A 19651-nucleotide genomic window follows, 5' to 3' on the forward strand; every position below is an offset into this window, starting at 1 on the left:
TTCATAAATCAATATGTCACTTGTCATATTTGTGGGGATCTCATCCTAAAGTAAGAGCAACAATCAAACACAAACACCAGCTTTGAGATTTTAAAATGTATTTACACGTTTCATTGTCTTCTATACAAATAAAAAAACTGTGATTATTTTACACTTATAATTACAAAACACAATTTCTTGCAATGAAGAAAAAATCCGTTGGACAGATTTATTTGTCAGGTGATAATCTATTAAATCAAAAACAAACACAATCTCTCCTAAAACAGACAAATGAGCTGTAGTTGGATCTTAAATCAACATTTAAAGAAACCATCAAAACGGTGAGAACTACTTTCCCTAAAGAGGCCACATGATTATCATTCTGACACAGCATCAACAGTAAAGAAAACTGCCTTCATAGTTTTGTGACTTTGTGGAAAGAACAAGTCAGAGTCCGGAGAGGTAGTCATTAGTCACTGGAGGTGAGAACCTGACTTTAGTTAGGCACAACGTCAAGCTTTACATCCACAGCTGTTCACAACCTCAAACCTTTAAGTGCATTTGATCCATAAGTCACTTAAAATATGACTCTAGAGAATTAGCGTGTGGATATTTTCTGTCCAACACACATGTGGGAATTCAGCACCTATTCTTCATGTTTCACCTGAAGTTCCACTCATACTGAAAACAGCACAGAGCTCGGTGTGAATCCTCTTTCCACACTGGAAACAGGAAGAACAATAAATTAATCAAAGTGATGGACGTGTGCCTGTAGTGTCCAGATATCGTGAGGAGGACGGACGCCTCTACATGCGTAGCAGTGGTTGCTGCACTTTTTCTGTAGAAAGCTGATACTGCTGCTGTCTGATGATGTCCAGACAGTCTCTGAGAACCTGGAAAGAGAGGAACAACATGAAATCAAACGATTGAAATCATATAGATGACTGTCGTGTTTAGACGGAGTGAAGCTCTCAGACTCTTTTACCTTCCTGGTGTCCTGAGGCAGAATGACTCCGTCGTCCCAGAGCCGCCCAGAGGAGAAGAAAGCTGAACTCTCTTCCTCTAATCGCAGATTCAAGTCGTCCTCCTGCTTCTTCCTCTGCTCTTCCTCCTGCTCACTGTCGCGAGGAAGCAGAGAACCAGAATGACCCGGAGCCGCCATGGACACTCTGGCGTTTGGCCACAGGAACAGGAAATTAGGGTCAAAGGCCCGTCCACACTGGAGAAGGAAAGAAGATTCAAATAGTTAAAGTTATCTCGTTTTTTACCCTTTTTCGATTTTATATGATATTGTCTTATCTTTCTTGTTATCTCCTAGTTTGTGTCTTCTTGTTTTGTATCTGTCCTCATGCAGCACTTTGTACCAGCTGTTTTGAAAGGTGCTGCAGAGGTAAAGTGCTTCCTCAGACACTCACCATGGCGTAGCTGTCAGCGCCGTGGCAGCCACCAATCACCACCGTGATTTTGGGGACGGAGGAGCAAGCCACCGCTGACAGCATCGAACCCTGAGCCTTCAGACGGTTACTGTTCATCTCCGCCTAGAAGAAAAAACACAGGAAATAAAATAAAGATATAAAACAAAGACTTCCTGTCCTCTCCAGAGACCGCTGGCTTTTCTTCCTGTATAAAGATGAGTTTCACAGGCCGTGAGTACCTGGGTCGTGGAGAGTGTTAGAGCTGCTGTGGGCGCTGTGTTCTGGAGGAAGAGGAGGGGGACGTCTCTCTGGTCACATAGCTGAACAAAATGACTTCCTTTCAGGGCAGCCTGGTACGACAGCTCTCCGTTGTTGGCTACGATCCCCACCAGGTTGCTGAACCGAAAAAACCCACATGATACATACTTGATCTGTGCAATACATCGATATTTCAACTCTTCATACACACAATATCATACTCTGTGGTTTATACTGGAATCATTCTTCTGTATCTGCTATGTTAGTTTGGAGAGTAAAGTTAGTAAAGTTTTTTGAAATCTTTTTTTAGTACAGGTGTGTACAGGCAAAATACATTGGCTTTACAAAACACAATATATGATGTTTTATTTATTTTATCGTTTTAATTCAGATAATCAAATAGTATAGACACATATTTTGTGAATGAGCTTTTGGTCATTGGGTTGTGTTCATTGCTGATGATGTGACATTTGATCGCTGTTGGTATTTCCTTAAATGCGGAGAGTTTTTATGGAGTAGTAGAAAATATGTGACGACCTTTAACCTTGTCAAACAACCACAAAATAATCAATGTGTGTGCACACGTGTGAGTCTTTTACCCATGAATCTTTGCAAAGCCGGTGATCAGAGTGTTTCCAAAACGAGCTTTAAACTCGTGGAAGCGGCTCCCGTCCGTCAGCCGACTGATGACCTGCACAGAAACCACCGGCTGTTATCAACGCAGAACCATGACTCAGTGAGACAGTGTATTTGTGACAGTTTTGTGTGTTTGTGCATTTTGTACCATTTTAACATCCAGACTATGGTTATAACTCAGTGGAGCGAGACCCAGAAGATCCTCTGAACTGTACAGTGGGTCCTCCTCTGTTTTCCTCCTCTTCATCTTCTCCTCATCCTCTTCCTCCTCCTCAGGCAGCTGGAAATTGAGGGTGGAAACTATGCTTCTGGTGTAATCGTACGCCTCCTTTTCATCCCAAGCAAAATGATCCACACAGCCACTCACTCTGAAACCAGAAGATAAATCAACCCGATGATGACTTTGTACTCAAACTGACTCATCTCATTATTCAAAGGTAATAATCTCATTTTGAAATCCTGTTCCAAGACTTGTGAGGGTTGGTTTGATTTATGGACCTACTCAGCATGAAGCTTGGCTCCTCCCAGGTCCTCTGGTGTCACTTCCTCTCCTGTGGCGGCCTTGACAAGAGGCGGTCCTCCCAGGAATATCGTCCCTATCCGATGCACCATCACTGCCTCCTCGGCCATAGTGGGGATGTAAGCTCCACCCGCTGTGCATGACCCACACACCACTGACACCTGTAGGATCATTAGTTTGCTTTCATGGAGACATTGTAATATGACAGAGGGATGTTTAAATTGTAAGAGGTGAGGCTTTAATGCAGATTTGTCACCTGTGGGATCTTCATGGCAGACATGATGGCTTCATTATAGAAAACTCTTCCTCCCTGGTTCTTATCCGGAAAGATCTCGGACTGGATGTTTACACAAACAGGGAATTAGGAACTCAAACAGCAGTCCCTTACTAGTCTTATTAACTAGTCACACTTATTAAACCTGAGGTGTGTGTGTGTGTGTGTGTGTGTGTGTGTGTGTGTTTCACCTGTAGTGGTAGGAAAGCTCCTCCAGAATCGACCAGGTAAACACAAGGAAGGCGGTTCTGCATCGCCACTTCTTGCGCTCTTAGTTGCTTCTTCACTGTGATTGGATACGCTGTGCCGCCTTTCACTGTGGCATCATTGGCAATGAACACACACCATAGACCACAGATCCTGCCGATACCTGGACACACATGTAATGTAAAGGCTCACAAGCTATGGATGTTTCACTTAGTTCATCATGAGGTGGAGCGGCTCCTGACCAGTCAGACAGCCGGCTGATGGGATGTCCCCGTAAGGCAGACCCAGACCCGCGAATGGTGACAGCTCTAGAAAATCTTCATCATCCAGCAGGAGGCGCAGACGATCCCTGACCAGTAGCTTCTTGTTTCTTTTTGTGTGCCTAGCAATGGCATTATCCCCCCCACCTTTCATCACCTGCTCCCTCAACTCGATGAACCTGACAAGAAACAGATGAGATAAATGTTGTGAATTTACATGATAAACAATGCAGTGGGGAGAAATCATCTGTTGGAACTTACTTCTTATGGCAGGCGTTGCTGTTTCGGAGGTTAGCTTCATATACATGCCGCTGGATGGGCTGCAGGGTGAGCTCAAGCACTGGGAAGGCACTGGGTAGAGATCTCCTCCTCTTCGCTACAGAGCTCATACAACGAACTGAGCACCTCCAACGCTGCTCAATCAACCTGTAACACAAGATTCATACATGAGGTGTGACAGCTGTAGAGGAGTATCTGAAATGTGAGTTGAAGAAACTAAAATGTCTGTTGCAGATTGATCAGATAGCAACAGATAGAGCCACAGCACATACTCCTTTATAAGTATCATTTAGTTTATAGGTCAGTAGTTATTCAGATGTAGTCACCTGCGATGTCTGTCTTCTGTTATGTTCTTTAAAATCCAAGATGGCGACAGGGTGAAAGGAGGCAGCAAAGCAGGACACACTCTCCCGCCACTACACAAACACAAACACAAACACAAACATTGGGTGTTCAGTTGTTAATCTGGAGCAGTAGTTATAAGAACAGAACACATAAGAGCTGTTTATCTATTTCATGGTGTTTTTTAATGACTGGTGGAGGATAAAATGCTTTGACTAATGATGGAGGCGACACACTGCTCACCTGTCACCTCACAGTTACAAGATCCTGAACTTCAATTACTTTACTTTTTACTTTAATGTAAACTGTTTATCACAGATCACACGATTCTCCAGTAGAAACCCTCAGAGGCTAAATGCTGCCTTAGGAGCTGGGAGATAAAACAATAATTCAATAATTAGGGAATATAATTTGTGTTAATAGCAACATAAGAAAGGTTCGACATATATCAATATATGACTCATGCATCGAGCACAGTGTGGAGGTATAACATACATGATCGATCGAACCATGATTTGTAAAACATGTTGCTGTTTATCAAGTGGTTGTCATTCTCATAAAGAAGAATTTCAAACTACAACCTTCACCAAGGTTTGACCCTGACCTTCAGACCTTATCGCTCTCACCTGTCGCTTTATTGTAATATAACTATTCTGCTTCTACTTCTGCAGTAAAAGCCTTTCGAGGCTAAATGCTACCCTCAGTTTTGAATGGTGGTGTTTAGCTGCAGCTTTAGCTGAGTAGAAGTTTTCATATTCACTCCTCCTGTTTGTTATATTCCTTCACGTTTTACCCAACACTAGTTTACTAGTATAACTAACTAGTACACAGAGTATGAGTCGCGTGCACTTGACCTGAAGTTATTAGCTAACTGTGTTTACAATAAGGAAAGTGTGTCAAAGGTCAAGAGACGCTCTGACAACTGTGAGAAAACATGCACGTGAAGAACAAGAAGCGGATCTTACCTCGTCAGGCAGCGGAGCATGTTTGTTTCCGACTAAATAATAAATAAAATACAGGAAAACTGAAAAACTCCAGTGTCTGAAAACCTCAAGAACAATAATCACAACATCACCATTCAGCCAGAGCAGCTACTTCCTCTTTAGTAAGAAGGCTGTACGGCTGGAGGGTAAAACGCTCTAGCGCCATCTACAGGCGTGGATGTGTAGCAACAGGGGTGCTCAAAAGTGCTCATTCCACAGAAATGGATTCATTTGAACAGAATATGACATGTATTGTTGCCTTATAGATGTATTTAAACAGATCAAACATACTGGATCTGTTACATATATCTGTATGTCTATATATCTGTCTGTCTGTCTGTCTGTCTGTCTGATGATTGCAGCTGTAATTACTCATCTTGACCAGGAGAGGAGGCTGCTCCACCTACTCATGAACAGTTTATTGTCACAACAATGATGTTAAACATAAAAACAAACTGACTTTTAGCTGTGGTGCTTTTAGTATTCAGACAAATAATAGGTGTTTTTAAAATGACTTTATTTACATTAGAGGGAGTTATTTGGAAAATGTCTGTACAGGCCTGTACAGGAGCAAGAAGCTTGTAGATGAGTTAAACGTACAAACCTTTCGATACCTTTCATCTTAAATGACACAATAAATAATCTGCAAAAATACATACTATGATAATTGTCTAGATAATACTAGGAAATAAACACCCTATTATGAAGCCATTATACCAAGATACCTACGGGCTCTATAGACTATGATAAGATAATTTTAAGGTATTATAAAAAACAAACTTTATTTCTAGTTGTCATTTATAACTCGAGAGAGCTCAACGCACTATAAATTAAGAAAACACATCCAAATAGAAAAAAACATTTTCAAATTAAAAAAACAACCGCATCAGGGGTCACAATGCATGTAAATACAGAAACGGGCTGCAAATCATGAAAACGTTCGCTGGAATGTTTCCGGGGGACCAAAAAAGTGATGAACCTGGGTATAATTTGTGAAGTTCCATCGCAGCTGACGAGTAGCAGACTTCAATAACTTCACAAAACATATCTGATTTCATTTGCAGTGTCGTCAATTTGATGTTTTCTTAATTAGCAGAGCATTGAGCTCTGTCGGCCACCTTAAAAGAAAAGTTAAATGTAAGAAAAGACAACGTTTTTTTTTTATTATTATTCTTGTGTTTTAACTATATTTGAAATAATATTAATTCTTCACTATTATCTGTGTATTATCATTTTGTGAGGGGGTGGGGAGGTGGGGCCGCGCGGTTAGGGCCCCCCCCGGTGTGCGCGGCCCTGCCGGTCCTGGAGAAGGAGGAGTGTTCATCGGTGGACAGTCAGGCAGGAGGACCGCAGTCCCGACGGCAGTTTTGGAGGCTCCAAGCGGGATAAAACTGCGTCTAATACGGGGAGAACCCAGCAGGGATAATCCGACATGAGTTGGGGAACGGAGCTCTGGGTACGTGTTGCGTCTTTTCTGCGTGTTTTCGACTCGTTTCGCCTTTGACACGGACAACAAGGAGACTCCTGGAGCAGGAAGGAAGGTGCCGTGTTACCTGCTAGCCGCTAGCGCTCGAGCTAACCGGCGAGGCTAACGAGGCTAAAGCTAATCTGTGGTGGTGGTGGTGCACCTCAGCGCGGTGACAGCGGAACAATAGGCGGGGAAGTGTGCAGACAGCGGCGGGCTCTTCCACCCGCTTCCCCTCTCGTTTCACGTGTACAACTTCCACCATGTCCACACTGGTGCTGGCTTTTCCCCCTTTGCGTGACTGGGAAGTTGGGAAGTTTGCATCTTGACGTGTGTTTTTGTTCCGTGTCACACCCTGTTTGAAAGGGAAGCTGGCCGGCGGCAGGGTGGAGGACCCCCGGGGCAGGGAGACCTCTATCCCGCTCCGGCTCACCTACCGACGCTGGCTCTTTGTTGCCCCTCCAATCTTTTGTCTTGACCTCCGTGCGATCAAAGAGGACACGTGTGTTTTATATCAGCCTCTTTCTACACAATCAAACTCAACGATGAGCTCAACAACACTCACACGTTGTAGGGTTCAGTCTCTAAATGCTGAAGCTCTGATCACAACAGGGACTGAATGTCTGCATCAGGCACCTCCTCAGAATTATTATATTATTATTTTTTTGTTGTTGCAGCATTGGGTTAAGTTGGGAAGATGTGTTTTTAATGATAGATATGATTCACAGGAGGTTGAGCCCCTGTGTGTGTGTGTGTTTTTGGGGTGTTGGCCATCACGAGCTGTTGTAACCAGAGAGCAGCATCCCCCTGTGTGTGTTTGTGTGTGTGTGTGTGTGTGCTTCACCTCCCAGTGATGAGACTCCTCTGCTGGATCTCATTGGTTATTATGTGAAGTGTAAAATAAGCTTTTCTCCTCTCGTCAGGAGTTGTTGTTGTGTTGCTGTTCCATCATTCATTCAGGTTTTCCATTCACCTTTCCTTTGCTTCTGGGTATAAGAAATGTGGATACAGTCACAAGTATGAATTGGTGATCACATTTAGATGGATGGACAGACTGGCGAGAGTATACGAGTACAATACTGCCAGAGAAACGCGGATTTGTTTACATGTTTTTGTATTTCTTTACTAAAGGTATGAAACAAGACCCAGGAGGTTTCTTTTATCATTAAGCCAAGTTTAACTTTTCAAATGGTTTCTGTTATCAGACTAATAGCCCATGTCCCAGAGTCTTTCAAGGTACAATGATACAGCACAAAGAAAACCAACCAGTCCTTCCATTAGAGAAATTCTTGCCAGTTTGTCAATCAACTACTTGTTTAATTGACTGTACATTTTAGTCCTCTGTTGTTAACACACTTTTTTCCCAGAACAAATAGGTTTAAGGAAAGACTCCAATCATGGAAAATGGATTGACTAAATTCAAGTTGTGAAGTTGAACAGTATTAGCTCTTCTCCTTTGCGTCAGTGAAGCAGAGCGGGTGATGATCTGCTGAGTGGAGACGCTGTCTAACAGACCGTCATAATCCCCCGAGTCCGCTGATGAGATTAATGTGCGAACGGTCTGATGTCAGATTACACATGATTGGCTGTATGATGTCAGATTACAGATTATTGTCCAGTGGATAAAATGTAAAACTGTGACTGGCTGTTGTGCTTTACACATGACGGCCTATATGTTGTCAGTCAGGATGTATTATATTCTAATTCCATGGTAATCTCCAAAACCTGATTAGTAACTGAGAATGCACTGGAGGTTCTGACTGGTTCATCATAGATGTGTGCATCTACTTTAATCCCATTAGAGTTCATACACAGTTCAATATCTGACTAATAATTGTATGTATTATTTAAAAGAGCAGATCAACATTGATGCGAATAAATGGCATGAAATTGAGAATAATTCGGAGGCGATACGCCCGTCTGTTCACATTAAGCACAAATCAACATTAGGCGATGATGTGTCGCTCCTCTTTCGTTTCCCTTTAAAGATAAATCTCACTGTGTGTGTGCAATGGCAAGAGACAGATATATCAAATAAATGGAAAGATAAACAAAATGTGAACTTAGAAATATGAAGAGCAACAATTGGTCAAAAAAACAAAACAAACCCCTATACAAATCAACCTCAATATCGCTCAGTGAAATTCATTCTGATGTGAAATCTTTTTACTCATCAAATCACAATTTTATGTAGCAGAAACATTTATTTTCCTGTCAATTCATCTTCCAAGCTCCCAGGCAGCAAACCAATGGACTAATTAATTAATAGACTGCACTCAGAAAGTCTTTGAGCCCACATTTGGCATCTTTACAAATAGTATTGAACAGATAAAAAGCATTTAGAGCTTTAAATAGCATTTGTATATTCAGTACAGGTTGGTGCCTCTGCTTTTGCCCTGCGTTCTGGCTCTAGCTCAGGTCTTTGAGACATCACAAAGCAAGCAAGGAACATCCTATTACCGTGCTGGCTTCCTGCCTTTCGATACACATACATACAGTAGGAAGTGTTGTTCTGAATTAAAGCTCTGTCTGCTCTCTGTGTGTGCGCTTAGTGCCAGGATGCTGCCATGCTGTGCTCTCGTCTGTCTGGCCGAGGTGAGTTGGAGGCCAGCAGAGCGCGGCAGCCAAGTCTGGCTGAAGGACAAGAGAGAATGACAGGCGGTCGTCTCTACTGATCGGACTCAAAGGCAAAGATAAGGGGATAGAGGATGAAGAGGTGGAGGAGCGAGCACAGGCTTAAAACGCTTGGCTAGACTTTTGATCTTGGCTTTAAAGAGCTGCCGGTCGTTAAATGGTAAGGAGACTGTGGACCAATTGTGGAAACGAAGATTCACAGCAGGCTTTTAACCATCTTCCAATTCGAGGGGTCTCAGGATTTTGCTGTCTTCACTTGTTGTGTGGATTTGGAGAAGGCTTATTGCTGTGATCCCTCAGGTGTCCTGTGGGAATGCCGGTGCAGGATGGGGCTTCATGGCTATTTGTGTGAATCATTTGATCCCTGAAGCAGGAGGGTTGTTTGTATGCTTGGCATCAGGTGGCAATCAGAGTCCAAACAACGTTGCTTGCTTTCCCTGCTTGGGTTTGTGATATTTATAGACAGTAGCTTTCAGTATTTCACTGGGCTACGTCTAGAAAGTGAGGCGGTGGTCCACAGAGGTTTCTCCAAGTAGGCCGGTTTGACCAGCTGAGCACCTGGTTGGTTTCAATATGTAATAAACATCTATGGTCGCTTGTTCAATTTACCTTTCTCTCTTCTCTTTGTCTCGCCCTCTCACCGATGGATGGTGCAAGGTGATGCTACCTTTTTCATTCATCTTTTCAAATTAAAAGCAGAGTTGTTTAATCGTTTCTTGACATGGAAAGACACAGCAGAAGCACTGTCTATTGTTCAATTCAAGTTTTGACTTGACTGAATAACAGCTACTCTGGACTGTTACTCTACATTTTCACTATGACATCTGATAGAACCGGGGATTCGATCAGGGGATCATACTACAGTATCAGTCAGCTTGCGTTGGACGTGGCAGCTTTAGTGCAAAAGTGAAAGCTTGAACCATACTGGATTTTTGTGGTAGATTTAAAAATGCTTGTTATGTAAGCAATGAACTCTGTGCCCTTTTTAGATTTTTACCTTACATTGTCTGATCCGATGTTGTTACTAGGTTTGGTCTGATGTCCTTATATTAGTAATCTGAATACATCTCCATAGGCTGTGGGAAATTACAATATTTAATAGACAAATTGATTAACAAATGAAACAAGAAACCACCTGTCAGATTAATTAGTAATGAAGATAACTGTGCTGGGATGTTTTCCAATGCGACATAAAAATCTGTTAAAAATCTTTGTATCTGTGGATGTGGACGTTCTTATGAGAGGTTCTTTAGAAGGGCAGTTCTTTGGTGCTTAGCAGGTCACAGCGGGTGTGAATCAAGTCATGTTGAAGCTGAGGGCACTGGCCTGCACATGACAAGCTGTTATACACAATCAAGCCAAGCTTGTCAACGTATTGTGTGTTTGTGTGTGGTTTTGTAGGTGTCAGTAAGAGAACTCAGGCCTGATTGTGCGAGAATGAAGCCACTTTACTTTGTTTATGTCTCGGGTGTGAGGTCGGATGTCGTGGTTAATTAACAAAATTGTGCTAACACGCATCTCCTGGAGACTGGGAGGATGATGAGATTAAAGAAGGAGGTGTGAGAGGAGGACAGAGGAGGAGAGAGCCCCTCGAGAGGAAGGGAGGAGGTTTAATGACGGGAGATGAGGGAGATATTTTCATATGGTCGAAGGCGGAAGGAGTGAGTTTACAGATACCATGGATTAGATGAAACTTTAATGATCCCAGTGGGGACATGGGCTGTGAAGCAATAAGAAGTAACAGGATACATCAATAATAGACTGGCTGTCAGTCAGAGGAGAGCTAAATTAGTTCATATAAACAGATCCAAACATTACAGAAGTCTATTTTCTTTATTCCAGCTTTATGTTATTAGTTGTTTTTGGGTTTTCTTTTCTAAACTGTAAAATATAAAGACTATCACATTTCTTTGTCATTAGGGTTTGATGAAGACATCTGAGGAATCGTTGCCAATTTCTTTGTAATACAATATATCAGCATCTGCTGGATTTTACTCCCTAATATCGTAATGGCATTGCCCCAAAAAAATCAATATCAGCTAGGCTAGAATTAAAATCAACACAGACGAGGGTACGTTATGGGATGTATTTGAGTTGTATATCAATTTTGTATTATTTAACACAGTTCTGATGGACATTTAAGTCTCTTGCTTCATATGTGCATCTCATTCTGTGGAAGTGATTCTTACAGAAACACACATGCACAGTTGTTGCCTTTCCCCTCTTGCTGTTTTTTTTTTTTCTTAGCATCTGTCCCCTCTGCTCCTCATCTCCTCCCTCTCTTCCTTCCTCTCATCCTCTCATCCTCCCATCACCTCCCTCTGGATGGGACCACAGCTGCATCCACCCAGCCAGCTGCTTGGCTGTCAAGTCCTTCTTGGATTCGGACGCCATCATACCCTGGATAAACCTGTTTACATGCATTATCTGACCTGGCTCTGTCACCTTTGTCCCGGTGCTTGTTGTTGGTGTAATGCTGCTTTTCTCTGGTGTAAAGCTGTGTCTGTATGTAGGATCATTTCTTTGGTCTATAACTTGGTCACAGTTGATGTCACAGCACTGTACAAAGCATCTGGTGGAAGTGCGGGTTCAATGAACACATTGAATTAAGTCTGGCCTATTCTTTGATATTTGATTTTGTTAGATTACATTTTTGGTAGCTTGTCATATGAAGATAAATTATAATTACTGTATCCGTTGTTCCAAGATCAGCTTGCATTATTACTTTTTTCCAGGAAGTAAGAAACTGAATCACTTGAGACAGAAACGGTTCCAGACCTCTCTAAAGAGTCATCACTGGTCTGGATGCAGCCTTTGGTCAGAGCTGCAGCTGCGCTCAGTGTTGTGGCGTCCTCCAGGAGTGAGTCTGTCAACTGTTTATTAGTCAGATAGAAATGCAGGCTTTGGGACACATGGAAAATTGGAAGAATACATGCTGGGAGTTTTTCTGGTGAATTTTTTCCTTAGACCTCCAACCCAGTCATTACACTAAACCTCTTCTGGATGGCCGGCTGCCGTCAGTGTCGGGCCTGCTTGTGCAACACTCACACAAGGTTCTGAATCCTGTTACTGATGACTTTACCGGTTTTCTTAGCAATGTTGATTAACTGTGACACTTGGTAGTTTAAATTACTTGAGTGTTAGTTCAAAGAAGTGGGAAACCTGGTCACGATAGAAGACTGGCTGAGATTCTGCAGTCATGTTTATTGTTTGGTTACCAGGAAACCCTTTAATATTTGTTATAGTTAGTTTTGTTAAATCAATTTTCACATTGGTGGAAGGGCACCTCTACTTTGCACGATCTAATGTACAACTTCTAATCCTAAAAGCAGATTTTCACCTGAATTGTCCATGTTAAAGAAGTAATACATTCGCAGGTCATGAAGGAACAATACCTACAGTACGATACATATTCATTGTTATTCCTTTCTCTCACTGGGCTGATTCTTGTTGACTAAAACAGCAGTGAGGTTATTGTTTTCATCCTGGCTGTGGATTCTGTGGTAAACCTATTGCTACAACAGCCTTTTAGACGTAGAGTTGAAATGTCCTACAGATGATGTCCTTTGGTTGCTGTGTACTAAACACATCAGCTGCTAAACCCACTCACCTGTGCTGCACTGATGCTATCTGTGCTATGGACTGATAGAAGACCAACTTTCTCTAGCTGCGTTTCCTCCGCAGGAAGTTTCCCCAGGAAGTAGGGACTTTGCAGAGACTTGGTCTTTTTCTACCACAGGGAACAGGCTCTAAATTAATTTGGGGATATATTTTTACACAGACTATGAGTTTATTTCAGGGGGTTAATCAGGGGCTCAATGGTTTGTATTCAAGTTGTTTCTTTTCTGATAGACATCAGAACAATTTAATCTCCATGTTTGTTGTTGTTGTGTTGTTGATTTATATAGTACCATTGTTGTTTTATAGTCTTCTGCATTACTGCCGCCTGATGGACTGTAGTGACACATATTGTTGTAACCGTTGGTTGTTTATACGTCAGCAGGCTTTGCCCAATCCCCCCTCATCTTTAAACCGTGGACAACACGCAGGCCAATAACGGTTTCCAGGAAACTTTGAGTTCTTTGAAAAAAATGTGTTCCTTGGACTGAAAGTTCTTGGTACTTCAGGTAGATAACGACTTAAGTGACATTCAGGCTTTGAGACAAAACACTAACTGACTGGCGAACAGACACAGGGACAACATGGTGGCATTTATAGGAAACCTCTGATTGTCAGCTCAGCTCCACGTTGAGGGATCTGGCGCTCTGTCTCTTTAGTTACCATTACTTCCCTTGGCTACCAGCGTTGGAGCATGAGGGATAAATCAAGCTTGAATGAATCAAGCACTTCTTTTGTTCCCCTATTGTGAATGTGTGTGTGCATGTTAGAAAATAGCAGTGGGTTGTATGTTTGCCATGTGAAGAAGAACCAGTAGCTCCTCTCAACCCACTGTAGAGTTGATGATGGCCCCTCTCCCTCCCTCTTCATCCTTATGCCAAATATCTTCATCTCCTCAACCAACCGTCCATTTTCTTTCTTCAGATCAGACCTTACTCTTAAGCAGAGGCACATTTATACGATGCTTTCCCACAGGCCCAGATGAAATAGAGTTTTAAATCAGTTTAATGTCACATGAGCCTCAAATATTAACCATGTGAAGCTGCTCTGTGAGTTTTCTCCTTTTTAAATTAAATCAGGCCGTACCCCTGGGCTACCGCACAGTTACTGTACAATATCTTGGTCTCAGTGCATTATAGTGTTCATAGAACTACACAACTATCATACACTGTTCCTCATATACTGTATGTATGTGTGTATTTATTGTTCTCTCCATCATGAGATGACAATAAAGGCATTGTATTCTATTCTATTCTAAATAGCACACACTTGTAGTTATCACTTCCCTGTATATTTTCCATTGAGGTCCATGAATTATGCCGTGGGAAATTGGTGAAAATGCCTAGATCTGCCTTTTTGTTCTGACCTATGCCAAGATTTAACAGGTTCTTTCTTGATTCATGTCTGACCCTTTTAAGCAGTTTCTGGGAAGTCCAAGTATTTACTGAGAAAATGGTAGTTTGGACAAAATACCTCCAACTCGTTCATGGTCTGCTGAAAGGAAACTACAAGTCTCTTGTGACTCCGGCTGCATGTCAACCAACCAAACATGGGATCATGACCTCAAGATGAAAAAAAAAAAAAAAAAACTCAAACAGCATTTTGTTTTTGTCTGTGGATTTCCTGGAACCATCCCCAGGGTTTCTGAAGGTCCCTATACCCCCTTGTGCTGAGGTAGCAGTTTGCTTTGTGCACAGGCAGTAGAAAAGCAGATCTATCAGTCAGGGGAGTCTATCCGTTGTCTATATTTCTGCTGCTGTGGTCAATATGTGCATGTGTGTGGGGGGAAAATGGCATGTGACAGGAATTTGGGACAATACACATCCTATGAATATACAGACATCATGTGCAGAAAGTGTTTATACACAGTACAAGTGCAACTAGGACAGCCCCACCCCCTCTCCCCTCGCTCGTCCCCCGTCTCTCCTCCCTCCGTCTCCCTCCCTTTTCAACATAAAGCCTGTTTGCATACAAGGAGACGATGTAAACTGGTGATAGGAGAGTTTTCCCAGGGTGTTGATATGCCCAATGAAGTTTCAGAGCCCAATAAAACTGCTCTGTGCTGCTCATTTGCACACATGCACTCACCGTAGCTGCTCTGCATGGAGGGTTAGTGGTAACCTAGGTAACCTCCTCGTGAAGTACACTGTGTACACCCCCCCCTCCCCCCCGGTTAACACAGCTACCCCACACCATAATATGTCAGGTAGTCTGGGTGCTGGATGAAAAGCAGCAGGCTGACTGTGAGCTGGTTTGTAATCCCCGGTGTTGATCAGATGTGAGGGAATATATGAATCTCTTCTAGAGAAGAGAGGTGATATGGTGATGGATGTGTTGTGCACGTGTCAAACCATTTTTTAAACAACTAACAATTTGCATGTTATTTTGCCAGAATCACACACAAATATAAATGGCAAAGTGGGAGGCCCCCTTGCACAGTGAGATGAAACAATGGCCTCAACAGGATTCAGATTTCTAGTCATTTTCGAATCAATTTAAATCCACCTTGTGACCAAATATTGTCTCCCAGAGCCGCCTTTAACAAACGCCACTTTGTGTTGATCTAGTCTGGACACGCCATTGTTCAGGGTTAACAAATTACTCACGTGGATGCAGCTACTGCACTGCAAGACACACAATGGCTCTATAATCAGCAGGGATTAACTGAAGCAGTAACTGATGCTGATGGTAACTGAGATGGTAGTAATAACTAGAAACGATACCTGCAGCCATAACAAGAGTAGGAAGTTAAACCTTAATGTGGAGAGATAATAATAATAATAAAAGCTCTAGTTTAGCATTTACACTGAAATGAGGAAGAGGCCGTTAGGTCCAAATTGAAGCTGCATCGATTATCGGATGAATAGTGGAAGAAAATAATCAGCAACTTGATGATCAATTATTCTTGTTGTTTATCCAAACAAATTCAGATCCACCGATGTGCAAATATGCCTTTTTTATCCTAAGTAAAGAAAATAACTTGGTCAGTCAAAACAAAGCATTTGACGACCTTGCCTTTGTCTTCAGGATCCTGATTGGTATTTGGATCAAAGATGAAATGTCTATGAATAGCTTAAATGATAAGAATAATAAATATAATTTGCATCTGTACCCTTAAAGCTCACTATTCATCATGTTTGATGTAGTTTGATTGAATCTCCTTCATATTAAATGGACTATTTGTTAGTCCATTGGTTTCACTCTTCTCATTGGAGTCACTCTGTTCCTTTTCCCAGCAGAAAGAGGCTCAGCTTGGGCTTCATGTACAGAGCTAATAATATCTTTTCCTGCATTTTTGTACACTCAGTCCATTTGAATGAATATTTTCTTATTGATATGTACGAGCATAAGGAAATTTACTGTCTGTGTTTTACCAAACACCTGCTGCTGCTTTGCTCGTCAAGTCAGAATGGAGGCAAATAACATAATTTATTTCCCCACAAATGACAGATTTTTGGTCGGTTGGTGTGAAATGGACTAAAACAGATGTTGTGTATTTGTCGTCTTAAAATATTGCCAGAACCAAAACCCAGTGTCATAGCCCAAAGTCAGCCACACTAACCAATGTGAACACGGCAAGGAGAAGGTGTCATGGTCAACACACACTGACTCAAACAGATGGGCGACTCATGCCAGACCCTGATTGTGGGACTTGAGTCAGCGGTAAGATAAATCAGGGATCCTGCGGCTCTCCTCTCTTAGATGAATGAGCTGTTTGTGGGTACGCATGCACATATGGTCTGATGACACAGCTCGATGGATTGTTGAACCGATACAGTCATCATCACATCCTGCTCTTTCATATTGGATTCACTCGCAAAGGAAACACTGTGGTTTATAGTTTGTATGTGTGTGTCTGTCTGTAGCCAACCAGCTTAGCCATTGATCCATCACTGCAATAAATACAACAAGGGTCTGGATCAGTTTAATCCAATTCCAGGTTGCAAAATTGTATGTATTCTCTCTTCTTTGTACTAATGCTAATTAATCTGTTATTAAACCCTTTGTCATTTTTGCTTTCTGTGTATTGGCAGAGAGCTGTGTCGAGAACCTAAAGGCAGCATTATTGTCAGCTGCCTGCAAGTTCAATCTAGCTACAAAATATTATTTATTACAAAAGTACCTTATATAAATAGTTGTCATCTCAAAAACAACAAAAGGTTTAATGGTTTCAGACGATACTTTAAGGTTTTTAAGTGCAATTGCAAACTGAATAATTCTGTTCTGACAAAAAATAATTTTTCAACAGGGCAACTGTAGAAAAGAAGAATTTTACCCTTTAATTAAAACAACTAATTAATTAATCAGGGAAATATCCGCTTATTGGTTTTTAAGGAAAATTGTTAGTTGCTAAATATTCTCAAAACTGTTTTCTGCTGAATTTATTTCAGACCTGATTTGATCCTGAAACGCATCGAGCCTTAAAGAGACCCAGAAGGATGGTTGCAGTTCTGACTTAACGAACAAGGTTTCTTCTGTTTCACCCTTTTAGGATCAGATAGTGATCCAGGAAATCCGCCGGGCAACTTTCAGTGTCAGGAGGTCGACCACACAGAATGACGCTGGTCAAGATCAGGGTTGAGACAAGGAGGGTCTGTCCGGCATTTACAAATAGAGCTGAGAGCAAGTATGTGGGAGTATTCAGCAAATCCAGTGACAGAGGTTATTGAAGAGTTGTCTATCTGTGATAATTATGAGTTAAGCATCCCTGAGACAATGGATACAATTTCATCATACAACAATTAAGCCTGTACCTAAGTTGAAATCGAATATGCCACATAAAACTGTGTTTTTTGACTAATTTGACTAAATAAGGAACCAATTTTGCTGCTAAACTCTGAGTAACACTTTAGAGAACCCAGATTTAACTGAACTGCAATCTAAGGATGAAGGTAATGTTGACTTTCTGGATAATTTTATCCACTTTGACCTTTGACAGAGACAGATATTTGCAAGATTCACTGGATTTGTTGGCTCGGATGAGGCTGCTATAGAGAATATGCCTCTTGCAAAAAGAGACTCAAAGACAGACTGTACTGAGCTGATGAACTAAGCAGTTAAAGTTAACCAACAGCATGTTGGCAAAACAGATCAGGACGAGTGTGCCGTCCTCTGGCAAAGGAGAGATCAGCAGCTTAAATGCAGTTGAAATAAAAAGATGTCATATTAAAAACAGTCACGTGTCATTAATGTGATTAGGTGTTGAAAATGGGTTGTATCCTGTGCTTGTTGGGGCATGTGCATAACTGGATCAGATTAAAATCTGTCTTAATGTCCAATCATCTGTCTCTATTCCTGTGTCTCTCCTGTCTAACCAGTCGGTCAGGGTGTGTATGTGAAGATGCAGGAAAGCCAGACAATACAGGGGATCGGGTTGCCATGAAACCTGACTAGCTAGCCACACACAGGAATGTACAGGTTGGGGTTTTCTCACAAACGGGTACTACATACAGTCGGAATAGAGCAATGCCGGAATGAATACTAAAACCTGGAAGTAAATTAGCATTTTATGCACTACCGGTTCCCTCTTGAATGTTTTTTGTTAGATGAATCACCAGTAAACGCCAACCCCCTGATCTTTTAACTCTTGGGAGTTTGAGATCATGAGGTATATTTATATGTTAATGTACTATGGCAAAATAAAATCCACATTTTCTGGTCATGTAGGCAATGTTAAACTAAAAAAAGCATTCAACAACTGCCAAAATAGCCAATTCCCCCCAAGGGAAGAGCCTTTACGAGCCTTAACAAGTCATTAAACGAGACAAACAAAGTTGTTGGAAACAATTAAACATCATCATCCTGACCCCTTCTTTATATGTTGATGCTGATTCTGTTTCAAACTGAAGTTAATTGTTTAAGAAGAAATGCTTTAGCAGATTAGCTAAGTGTGCTGGATCAAACTGAAAGTTGGAAACTACAGTGGTAGTGAAGTTATGTAATACAAAATGTGTGGTTTGTCGCCTAAATTATCATTTTCAAAACTCAGTAAAGTAACCTACATAAATTAAGATTATCTTCCTGTTAAGTTAAGTATCTACTTTTGGTTTTCAGAGTTTATTTTCTGCAATAATCCAAAAACCAGTGGAAAAGAAACCAACACGTCTGTGTTCGCCTAAAACAATACGTCAACACTCTGTGGCCTGGAATATGGACTTGGATGACCTCACCACTTATTTATGCTGTCTGGGATTCTTAGACTTAACGATATATTCATAAATAATTACCCTCAATGAAGGCAATAAAGTCTCTGGTGTGGGTCTGACACATTGCAGGGAATGGCCGCCCTGCTCCATTAATTTCCATTGGAATTAGCTTGAAGATCCTGTCGTGCAAAACCTGCATGTACTGGTTGTCATGCAAATTACTGCTGGTGGGCTAAGAGTTTCAAAGGGGTTGTTGTCTTTCACCCTAATGTAGCACATCAGCCTGAAATGTATAGAACTATGTATTGTATTAAAGAGACAGGAAGAGAGAGACAAGATGTGTATGCATGGCTGGCCTCAGAATAAGAGCATTTATTGTGGTAAAGCAGGTCAGGTGATTAAGTGGAAGGCATCCATGTTTATTATCACCTCGTGACACACATGCACTCTCTCTTTTTGCATATGTGCTTCACTGCTCTCCTGTTTTGCTTCGCTTACCAGGCCTCGGTCTTTCCAGTCAGCAAAAATCAACATGTTATGCATTGAGGAGCATGTGACTGGTTAAAGTGTGACTGTCACTGATTTATGGTCACACTGTCGATAAAGAGACGGCAGCAACTCCTTCAAACTGAGGT

At 41.7% G+C, this 19651-nt stretch overlaps 2 protein-coding genes across 4 annotated transcripts in view; one reads left to right on the forward strand and one right to left on the reverse strand.

Moving 5' to 3' along the window:
• Positions 1-87: 87 nt before the first annotated feature.
• si:ch211-198n5.11 (methylcrotonoyl-coenzyme A carboxylase 2) lies at positions 88-5284 on the reverse strand. Its single transcript, XM_062396239.1, has 13 exons — positions 5136-5284; positions 4155-4244; positions 3811-3975; positions 3532-3728; positions 3274-3452; positions 3065-3145; positions 2791-2969; positions 2437-2656; positions 2252-2343; positions 1634-1790; positions 1395-1517; positions 965-1198; positions 88-872 (listed from the first exon to the last, which is right to left on the reverse strand). Exons 1-13 carry the CDS (start codon positions 5153-5155, stop codon positions 786-788), a joined length of 1824 nt encoding a protein of 607 aa, XP_062252223.1. The 5' UTR covers positions 5156-5284; the 3' UTR covers positions 88-785.
• A 1179-nt stretch (positions 5285-6463) lies between these two features.
• Positions 6464-19651, forward strand: part of fnbp1l (formin binding protein 1-like) — a 37030-nt gene continuing 23842 nt past the window's right edge. For all 3 annotated transcript variants that reach the window (XM_062395974.1, XM_062395975.1, XM_062395976.1), the window contains exon 1: positions 6464-6609. In XM_062395974.1, the coding sequence (XP_062251958.1) occupies positions 6586-6609 (24 nt within the window). In that variant the 5' untranslated portion in view covers positions 6464-6585. The remainder of the gene's footprint in view (positions 6610-19651) is intronic.

The sequence above is a fragment of the Platichthys flesus genome, chromosome 9, assembly GCF_949316205.1.
Source record: "Platichthys flesus chromosome 9, fPlaFle2.1, whole genome shotgun sequence".
Classification (NCBI taxonomy): domain Eukaryota; kingdom Metazoa; phylum Chordata; class Actinopteri; order Pleuronectiformes; family Pleuronectidae; genus Platichthys; species Platichthys flesus.

Excerpts from the sequence above, each read along its gene's own strand:
- si:ch211-198n5.11 (XM_062396239.1), bottom strand. The coding sequence starts at position 5,155 with ATGCTCCGCTGCCTGACGAG. Across the intron at positions 3,146-3,273 it reads GAGCTTTCCTACCACTACAG|TCCGAGATCTTTCCGGATAA; the intron begins GTGAAACACACA and ends GTAAACATCCAG. Across the intron at positions 873-964 it reads TGCCTCAGGACACCAGGAAG|GTTCTCAGAGACTGTCTGGA; the intron begins GTAAAAGAGTCT and ends CTCTCTTTCCAG.